Source organism: Cynoglossus semilaevis, chromosome 9 (genome assembly GCF_000523025.1).
Source record: "Cynoglossus semilaevis isolate Cse_v1.0 chromosome 9, Cse_v1.0, whole genome shotgun sequence".
NCBI lineage: Eukaryota > Metazoa > Chordata > Actinopteri > Pleuronectiformes > Cynoglossidae > Cynoglossus > Cynoglossus semilaevis.
Window position 1 is genome coordinate 4,456,419 of NC_024315.1, and position 10,425 is coordinate 4,466,843.

Genomic DNA, 10,425 nt, shown 5'->3' on the forward strand with positions numbered 1-10,425 from the left:
CACGGCTGCCTCGCAAGCAAATAATCCACTAGTGATAAGACCATTGGTTAGTACTGTAAGATTTTAATGATGCATTTCAAACATTCACCACTTGATGGAACCAAACAACGGACAAAATGGCTCTTTAAAATTGACATCCAAGACGATAGGTGGCAGCACTCGTAGTTCCGGGCTTTTCGTGTTCTATTTATAACCAAGACGTCGACGGTCACTCTTTAAAAAAAAGAAGCTTTTAATGAATATCTACATCTTTATTTTAAAACTTAGCTCACATTATATTCGCTGGATTTAACGATACCTTCAACAATGCGCCCATGGTAACGTAATATGACCGAATTCAGACGTTAATCGTTTTGTTTAGAAGCTAATGCTAAGGTTGCTAAGAACAGTCCGTACATGTATGGTTTAAAAAGTGCTATTAAAAGATTTATGTTAACGCTATCTTTAAGAAACCAACATATTTGACTTGTGTAAAACAACTGAACATTTAATTCCCGGGATAATGTTGTAATTGTTGGTAAATTAGCAACTTTCCATCTGAAATGGTTTAGTTTAAGTTTAAGTTTAAAAAGTTTAAGTTTAAGTTTAAGTTTAAGTTTAGGACTGTGTTCAATACATTATCATTGGACTTGGTTCAATTACAGCCACTCCACATGGCAGCCTTTGGCTTTACTCCAGCCAATAATGAAGACTTTTTCAGTGCCGGAGCAAAACAACAGTCTCGCTGTAAATTCAAAAGTGCACTTAGTGGGGAAGAGATCAGGAATTTCTATGAGGGTTTGATAAAAGGAGGAGACGAAGAACCAAAGTCGTCAAAAAGTGAATTTAACAAGAGAACCAATGGGAGAAGCCGTGTGAGTAAACCAAAAAATAGAGACTCTATTAGAAGACAAAGAAGAGTTGGAGATGCAGAGGTGCAGCGGGATCAGGCCGGATCAGCAGCTCCTCAAGGAGGTGGAGAAGCTGAGGCGACACCGAGGGAGAGGAGCGACTCAGAAAGGTGTGTGGAGCTCCTGGGGCTGCGGTTTCTGCGCTGTGCTCACACAGGTGACATACCTGGACTCAGAGACCTGCTGTCAAAGGGGGTGGACATTAACTTTCAGGTACAGTGTTGACCGTTTACTTCCTTTGAATATGAAATGTTTTTCACATTTAAGTGAATCCATTGGAACAAAAGAAAACACTTGTTTTGTGTTGATTTGTAGGATACATATTTATGGACGGCCATAATGTGTGCAAGTTGGTCTGGACAAAGAGCTGCAGTGAAGCTCCTGCTGCAGCACGGAGCTGCCTGGGTTGGAGTGGTGGACATGCAGGGAAGAGATGCTACACACCTGGCAGTGGAGGGTATAAAATTCATCTTTTGCCTCAACTGTGTGTTCCTTTTTTTATCAGTTAAAAAACAGTATCGTTCTCTGATTTACAGCTGGCCACAAAGATGTGCTGGAAGAGCTGGAGAACTATGGAAAACACAAGCCAAAGGAAACAAAATCTGACAGGTCAGCACGTCAAACTGTAATCTTGTATCATGTGAAGAGAATCTAATATCTTGTAATTTTCAACAGCAAAATTACATTGAATTCCTCATGTGTCCCATTAGAAGAAATGTAAGAAGAAATGTTTGTGAGCTGAAAATGAGGCAGAAAAGAAACCCTAAAGGTTTTCCTGTATCTTCTCTCTAGCGCCCTCCAGATGCAGTGGTGTGAAGTGTGTGGTTCTAGTTACAGCAGCAGCAGCCTGTCGTCACACCTCTCCTCCACTCTCCATCAGTTCAGTCTGCACCGGCCTCCACCCACACCCTTCTACTGTCTACCTGCCTCGAGCAACAGCTACAAGATGATGCTTCGCAGCGGCTGGACGCCAGGGAGAGGCCTGGGGCCAGAGGGGGAGGGTCCTCACCAGCCGGTACCTACGGTGCTGAAAAGAGACCAGAAAGGACTGGGCTACGGACCGGTGAAGAGAGCCAAGGTTACACACTTCCAAGCCAGAGACCGCGATGCAGTGAAACCACCAACACAGGTGAAGGAGGAGAGGATAGGAAAAGGGAAGAGGAAGGAAGACAGTAGGAGGAAGGAGCAGAGAGACAAGAACTGGGAAAGAGATTTCCGAGCCTCTTTTTATCTTTGACACCTGTTCAAAGTGACTTTCTGCGACATTTCTTGTTTTGCCAACAGCAGACGTAAATCAAAAGATTATCCGGAAGCTGTCTCAGAACGACTGCACTACCTCTCATTGGACGGGACGACTCAGTAGAACAGTGGAACCAAGAGCCAGGTGCTGGGGATTTGAACCCGTGACTCTCAGACTTCAGTTTGGACTGTTGAGAGCTGATGTAATGTGTTTATTAAACTGAGGCTGATGCTAACGTTGTATGAGCTAACATAAATCCATGTGGTCGGCCTCAGTGTTGGTGAGCTGATCTTTGGTCGTGTCACTTCCTGTAGGACAGGTTGTGAAAGGATCAGATTCAGGACCTGAGTGATCAGTGAGGCACGTGTTTCTGTTGAGTCATGATCATTGTTTGTCTGCTGTAAACCAGCTCTTTATCAGAACTATAAAACATTGGCTCTGATTAGATGTTGCTGGATTGAAGCTTTTATTGCCGTAAGACTCAAACCAAGGCATCGACCTTTAACCTTTACCTAAACTAACCACAATCTTTTATTTCAATATTAGATATTTTTAACAAATATTTTTTTCCACTGGAGAATTCTGTTGAGAAGTTTAGTGAACACGCTGTCGTCTCTCAGCTAATGCTAACCAGTCATTGTGATCTCACTAACATGTAACTGTTGACTGTTACTTTGAAGGAAACAGAATGTGACCCTGAACCACTGCAGCAGTGAGTACAGCCGTTGGTCGGGGCAGCTGGGCAGTAGGTGAGGTCACTGCGGCCCCTGTGGGCAAAAAAAAAACAAAACATCTAAGTTCAATCTTAGCCCCAGAATGTGAACCTATGTAAAGGTTCGAATCCACCAACTGCCAGGTTACCACTGAGATGCACTGAGCATGGCATCGTCCTCAAGCACTGCTCCCCGAGCGCTGACCACGGCTGACCACTGTTCACTTTGGTGATGGGTTAAATGCAGAGGTTAAATTTCGTTGTGCTGTGCTGTGCTGTGTCACAATGACAAATAAAGATAAGTTTAAATGTGTGTGTGTGTCTAAAACAACATGACCTTTTTATGATTATGAACAAATACAGGTTTAAAATGAAAAAAACTAAGATTACAGGAGAGTTTCTAATATGTTTCCATTCACTCACTGAAGTGCTGATCACTTTGGTAAAGATTTTAAAGAATATATTAGTCTGCGTTTTCAGCGGTCTTAAGGTCTGTGGTTGGTGTCTGTTAAAGTGTGCGTCGAACATTTAACCGTTTTAAATCATTGTTTTGAGAAGATAAATGCTAAATGAGTGACGAGTTCCATCCTCGACGCTTAAAGAGCTCAGAGAAAATTGACGTCGTCGTAATTTAATAAATGATGTCGTCAGTTTGGTTAAAAAACGGTGCTTTTTACAAACGTTTATTATAGTTTGTTTTTTTTGTCTTTTTATTCTCTATATTTGTAAATTTGGACTTATCGCAGCTTCTCCTGGTCCAAACATTTCCTCTGGTCTTCCTTCCACTGGTGTCGGATTGTTTACTGTTACGTAATTATGCAGAAGTATGGGGGCGTGGCTTCTACTTTTACGCTTGCGCAGAAGAATGGACCAATCGATGCGTCTTCCTTACCTGGCGATGACGTTACAAGTTGATTATTGTCGATGTTTTGACCTGAAGCAAGTCGTTGATGTGGAGAAAACATCCATGTTTATTTATGATGGTTTTGTTTATTCACAACAACTTTAGTGAATAGTGAATAGATGAATATGTGCGTTTGATTAATGGACTAACTTCATGAGACAATGTTTGACAAAAAAAGTCAAGAGATGTCACTAAGTTTGTGTTGATATTGTAAATGTTTGTGAAGCTGAGTCTGGTCCAGACACAGTGTCCAGTTTCAGGTCTGTTATTTTGGGGAGGATTGGCTGTTTTACTGTTGTTTGTTTGTTTGTTTGTTTGTTGACATGAACATCTACATAACATTTTTTTTAAAAGTGAATGTGATTTACTGTCATTCTGGCACAGCACACAGCCCAGCCTCTGTGGGGACTTGGACTCAAACCACTGAGCCACCGCTGCCCCACAAACATTCATGACTCGACCTATGACCCCACGTAGAGGCCATACCTTCATATTAACATCCACTGTCGTTGTCGTGACAGTGGATTTAACAGACTTGTCACACGACGACTCCAACCGTTCCTGGTCCTATTCTGAAGTGTACATATATATATATATATATATATATATACGTGTGTCCCTCGTGATGCAGGCGTGTGTTCATTGGTCTTTTGAGTCACAGTGTTTTAAACTCTGACATAGATCAGAGAGCAGATTAAAGTCGACGCTGCTGTCAATCATTCACCCTGTACTGCTGTCATTAGTTGAACTCTTACACACGGCAGGTATTAAAGGTCTGTCGTTACGTCTGAGCGCTGTAGAAACTCTCTGCTACCATCGACACAGCACCAGAACCTTCCAGCCATGGCCCACTTCCTGTACCTGTCAGCTGAGACCTGGACGCTCCTGGTCGCCTTCATCACACTTTTAGTAGTGTAAGTCACTGAGCTCGTCTGACCTTTCTGTTGTCTGTGACAGAATTGGTTTTGATTGATTATTTTTCTTATTTTTCCTCCTCACAGATATGCCTACTGGCCATATGGAGTGTTCAAACGACTGGGCATCCCTGGTCCCAAACCAGTGATGTTTTTTGGCACCATGTTGGGATACAGAGAGGTGTGTAGCTGTTGACCTTAACCCTTCCACCACTTCAGAGTTTTGATAACGAACAACATTATTTAAAAATGTTAATTCAGCACATTTTTGATCAGGGTTGATGTGAACATCTGGTATTTAGAGAAATCTCTCTACATGTTGTACTTGGTGTGGACTAAAATGTGTTTCTTTGATCAGGGCTTCATTAAGTTTGACGAGGAATGCTTCAAGAAATATGGACGAACGTGGGGGTAAAACTTCACACGACTGTTACACAGTACCTCCTGCAAACATTCGTAATGAGTCCTGTCACATCCATCGTCGTGTCTGTCTGAGACAGATAGAAAGCTACGACCTAATGTTGTTTCGTTTGTTTATTTTCAGCATTTATGACGGCCGTCTGCCGGCGCTGTGTATCACAGACCCTGCCACCATCAAAACTGTTCTGGTCAAAGAGTGTTACAACCTGTTTACCAACCGCAGAGTACGTACACACACACACACACACACACACACATATACATCTGTACAGATATATTTATGTGTGTTTGCATAATTGAAGAAAGTAACTTAAGAAAGTCTAATGTTAACCTTAAACTGTTGACTGTCGGCGGTCCACGTGTCTTCACTGTCTGTTCCAGAACTTCCATCTGAACGGACCGCTGTACGACGCCGTCAGCATCGCGGAGGACGAGCAGTGGAAGAGGATCCGTGGAATCCTTTCTCCCTTCTTCACCTCAGGGAGACTGAAGGAGGTAACGTTCCTGTCTGTGATGAAAAAAACCTTCTTTTAACAACAAATGACTGGACAGTAACAACTGCTGTGTTGAAATGTACACTTTTTCTAGGATAAAACTTAGAAGACGATGTATCTTATCTTACTAACATGGATTAAAATAAAATCCCAAGTCAACAAAAAGTCCACACACACAAGAGTAAAACAATCATTAAAATAAACACAATAATAACAAATGATACTTTTTTGCAAAAACATCAACAGGGGCCTCTATGGGCCAACAGAGGTACTGCACATTATGATTTATGAGTTTTGTTGCTTTAAAAAAAACAAAACAACTTTTATCTCACAACCATCAAATCCCCTGGGATTTTCCTCACTGGTGCTTTTATTCTGAAAGTCTTTTGTGCAGGACATGTGTGTAGCTCTAGCAGACCGTCACTCACTACTGTTAAATGGTTGCTCCAGATGTTTGTCCTGATGAAGCAGCACTCGGCCAACCTGATCAGCAGCATGAAGAAGAAGGTGGAGAAGGACGAGCCGCTGGAGCTGAAGGAGTGAGAAGCTTCATCTTCACACAGACCATGTTCCATCAGAGCATAACAAACATGTGATCCACAGTCTGAGCGCTGTGCTCACTCCGCAGGTTCTTTGGTCCCTTCAGCATGGACACGGTGACCAGCTCAGCCTTCAGTGTTGACATCGACTCTCTGAACAACCCTGCCGACCCCTTCGTCAGCAACATCAAGAAGATGCTGAAGTTTGACATTTTCAGCGTTCTCTTCCTTATCGCTAGTACGGTTTTGGTTAAAATTTTGCCAAACCTTTAACCGTTAACTCACCGTCCTCATAGTTTTTGAAGGAAACAGAATGTGACCCTGAACCACTGCAGCAGTGAGTACAGCCGTTGGTCGGGGCAGCTGGGCAGTAGGTGAGGTCACTGCGGCCCCTGTGGGCAAAAAAAAAAAACATCTAAAAGTTCAATCTTACCTCTTCAAGGTTCGAATCCACCAACTAAAGGAAGCATCTTAGCCCCAGAATGTGAACCTATGTAAAGGTTCGAATCCACCAACTGCCAGGTTACCACTGAGATGCACTGAGCATGGCATCGTCCTCAAGCACTGCTCCCCGAGCGCTGACCACGGCTGACCACTGTTCACTTGGTGATGGGTTAAATACAGAGGTTAAATTTCGTTGTGCTGTGCTGTGCTGTGTCACAATGACAAATAAAGATAAGTTTAAGTTTAAATGTGTGTGTGTGTGTGTGTGTCTAAAACAACATGACCTTTTTATGATTATGAACAAATACAGGTTTAAAATGAAAAAAACTAAGATTACAGGAGAGTTTCTAATATGTTTCCATTCACTCACTGAAGTGCTGATCACTTTGGTAAAGATTTTAAAGAATATATTAGTCTGCGTTTTCAGCGGTCTTAAGGTCTGTGGTTGGTATCTGTTAAAGTGTGCGTCGAACATTTAACCGTTTTAAATCATTGTTTTGAGAAGATAAATGCTAAATGAGTGACGAGTTCCATCCTCGACGCTTAAAGAGCTCAGAGAAAATTGACGTCGTCGTAATTTAATAAATGATGTCGTCAGTTTGGTTAAAAAACGGTGCTTTTTACAAACGTTTATTATAGTTTTTTTTTTGTCTTTTTATTCTCTATATTTGTAAATTTGGACTTATCGCAGCTTCTCCTGGTCCAAACATTTCCTCTGGTCTTCCTTCCACTGGTGTCGGATTGTTTACTGTTACGTAATTATGCAGAAGTATGGGGGCGTGGCTTCTACTTTTACGCTTGCGCAGAAGAATGGACCAATCGATGCGTCTTCCTTACCTGGCGATGACGTTGTTTTGACCTGAAGCAAGTCGTTGATGTGGAGAAAACATCCATGTTTATTTATGATGGTTTTGTTTATTCACAACAACTTTAGTGAATAGTGAATAGATGAATATGTGCGTTTGATTAATGGACTAACTTCATGAGACAATGTTTGACAAAAAAAGTCAAGAGATGTCACTAAGTTTGTGTTGATATTGTAAATGTTTGTGAAGCTGAGTCTGGTCCAGACACAGTGTCCAGTTTCAGGTCTGTTATTTTGGGGAGGATTGGCTGTTTTACTGTTGTTTGTTTGTTTGTTTGTTTGTTGACATGAACATCTACATAACATTTTTTTTAAAAGTGAATGTGATTTACTGTCATTCTGGCACAGCACACAGCCCAGCCTCTGTGGGGACTTGGACTCAAACCACTGAGCCACCGCTGCCCCACAAACATTCATGACTCGACCTATGACCCCACGTAGAGGCCATACCTTCATATTAACATCCACTGTCGTTGTCGTGACAGTGGATTTAACAGACTTGTCACACGACGACTCCAACCGTTCCTGGTCCTATTCTGAAGTATACATATATATATATATATATAGACGTGTGTCCCTCGTGATGCAGGCGTGTGTTCATTGGTCTTTTGAGTCACAGTGTTTTAAACTCTGACATAGATCAGAGAGCAGATTAAAGTCGACGCTGCTGTCAATCATTCACCCTGTACTGCTGTCATTAGTTGAACTCTTACACACGGCAGGTATTAAAGGTCTGTCGTTACGTCTGAGCGCTGTAGAAACTCTCTGCTACCATCGACACAGCACCAGAACCTTCCAGCCATGGCCCACTTCCTGTACCTGTCAGCTGAGACCTGGACGCTCCTGGTCGCCTTCATCACACTTTTAGTAGTGTAAGTCACTGAGCTCGTCTGACCTTTCTGTTGTCTGTGACAGAATTGGTTTTGATTGATTATTTTTCTTATTTTTCCTCCTCACAGATATGCCTACTGGCCATATGGAGTGTTCAAACGACTGGGCATCCCTGGTCCCAAACCAGTGATGTTTTTTGGCACCATGTTGGGATACAGAGAGGTGTGTAGCTGTTGACCTTAACCCTTCCACCACTTCAGAGTTTTGATAACGAACAACATTATTTAAAAATGTTAATTCAGCACATTTTTGATCAGGGTTGATGTGAACATCTGGTATTTAGAGAAATCTCTCTACATGTTGTACTTGGTGTGGACTAAAATGTGTTTCTTTGATCAGGGCTTCATTAAGTTTGACGAGGAATGCTTCAAGAAATATGGACGAACGTGGGGGTAAAACTTCACACGACTGTTACACAGTACCTCCTGCAAACATTCGTAATGAGTCCTGTCACATCCATCGTCGTGTCTGTCTGAGACAGATAGAAAGCTACGACCTAATGTTGTTTCGTTTGTTTATTTTCAGCATTTATGACGGCCGTCTGCCGGCGCTGTGTATCACAGACCCTGCCACCATCAAAACTGTTCTGGTCAAAGAGTGTTACAACCTGTTTACCAACCGCAGAGTACGTACACACACACACACACACACACACACACACACACATATACATCTGTACAGATATATTTATGTGTGTTTGCATAATTGAAGAAAGTAACTTAAGAAAGTCTAATGTTAACCTTAAACTGTTGACTGTCGGCGGTCCACGTGTCTTCACTGTCTGTTCCAGAACTTCCATCTGAACGGACCGCTGTACGACGCCGTCAGCATCGCGGAGGACGAGCAGTGGAAGAGGATCCGTGGAATCCTTTCTCCCTTCTTCACCTCAGGGAGACTGAAGGAGGTAACGTTCCTGTCTGTGATGAAAAAAACCTTCTTTTAACAACAAATGACTGGACAGTAACAACTGCTGTGTTGAAATGTACACTTTTTCTAGGATAAAACTTAGAAGACGATGTATCTTATCTTACTAACATGGATTAAAATAAAATCCCAAGTCAACAAAAAGTCCACACACACAAGAGTAAAACAATCATTAAAATAAACACAATAATAACAAATGATACTTTTTTGCAAAAACATCAACAGGGGCCTCTATGGGCCAACAGAGGTACTGCACATTATGATTTATGAGTTTTGTTGCTTTAAAAAAAACAAAACAACTTTTATCTCACAACCATCAAATCCCCTGGGATTTTCCTCACTGGTGCTTTTATTCTGAAAGTCTTTTGTGCAGGACATGTGTGTAGCTCTAGCAGACCGTCACTCACTACTGTTAAATGGTTGCTCCAGATGTTTGTCCTGATGAAGCAGCACTCGGCCAACCTGATCAGCAGCATGAAGAAGAAGGTGGAGAAGGACGAGCCGCTGGAGCTGAAGGAGTGAGAAGCTTCATCTTCACACAGACCATGTTCCATCAGAGCATAACAAACATGTGATCCACAGTCTGAGCGCTGTGCTCACTCCGCAGGTTCTTTGGTCCCTTCAGCATGGACACGGTGACCAGCTCAGCCTTCAGTGTTGACATCGACTCTCTGAACAACCCTGCCGACCCCTTCGTCAGCAACATCAAGAAGATGCTGAAGTTTGACATTTTCAGCGTTCTCTTCCTTATCGCTAGTACGGTTTTGGTTAAAATTTTGCCAAACCTTTAACCGTTAACTCACCGTCCTCATAGTTTTATTCATTCATTTTGTGTTCTTTTTTTTGTTTGTTTTTAATCCACAGCTTTCTTCCCCTTCCTCGTCCCTCTGTTTGAAAAGATGGAGCTCTCCATGTTCCCTGCCTCAGTCACACGCTTCTTTTACTCTTCACTGCAGAAAATCAAGGAAGACAGAGAGACAAGCAAACAGAAGGTACGACGTGTGAAGGTTGTCATCATCCATCCACCCAACCATCATCCATGGTTTTCATATCTGTGGGGTTTTTTTCAGGGTCGAGTCGACTTCCTCCAGTTAATGATCGACTCCCAGAAAAACAACACATCAGAAGAAATTAAAGGTGATTCAGACGTGACCAGATGTTTCCCTTCATCGCTGCTCAAAGCACACA

General features: G+C 42.3%; 2 protein-coding genes across 3 annotated transcripts in view; both read left to right on the forward strand.

Moving 5' to 3' along the window:
* Nucleotides 1–10: 10 nt before the first annotated feature.
* gpank1 (G patch domain and ankyrin repeats 1) lies at nt 11–2,915 on the forward strand. Of its 2 annotated transcripts, none has more exons than XM_025058259.1 (5): nt 11–317; nt 645–1,103; nt 1,206–1,347; nt 1,427–1,499; nt 1,683–2,915. In XM_025058259.1, exons 1-5 carry the CDS (start codon nt 315–317, stop codon nt 2,125–2,127), a joined length of 1,122 nt encoding a protein of 373 aa, XP_024914027.1. In that variant the 5' UTR covers nt 11–314; the 3' UTR covers nt 2,128–2,915. The 2 variants fall into 2 exon arrangements, with proteins under 2 accessions (XP_024914027.1, XP_024914028.1); XM_025058260.1 differs by having other exon boundaries at nt 12–556; nt 602–1,103.
* A 5,218-nt stretch (nt 2,916–8,133) lies between these two features.
* Nucleotides 8,134–10,425, forward strand: part of LOC103383478 (cytochrome P450 3A56-like) — a 4,112-nt gene continuing 1,820 nt past the window's right edge. Inside the window, exons 1-9 of the mRNA XM_008316610.3 lie at nt 8,134–8,294; nt 8,382–8,475; nt 8,653–8,705; nt 8,839–8,938; nt 9,104–9,217; nt 9,667–9,755; nt 9,845–9,993; nt 10,102–10,229; nt 10,308–10,389. Coding sequence (XP_008314832.1) covers nt 8,224–8,294; nt 8,382–8,475; nt 8,653–8,705; nt 8,839–8,938; nt 9,104–9,217; nt 9,667–9,755; nt 9,845–9,993; nt 10,102–10,229; nt 10,308–10,389 — 880 coding nt within the window. The 5' untranslated portion in view covers nt 8,134–8,223. The remainder of the gene's footprint in view (nt 8,295–8,381; nt 8,476–8,652; nt 8,706–8,838; nt 8,939–9,103; nt 9,218–9,666; nt 9,756–9,844; nt 9,994–10,101; nt 10,230–10,307; nt 10,390–10,425) is intronic.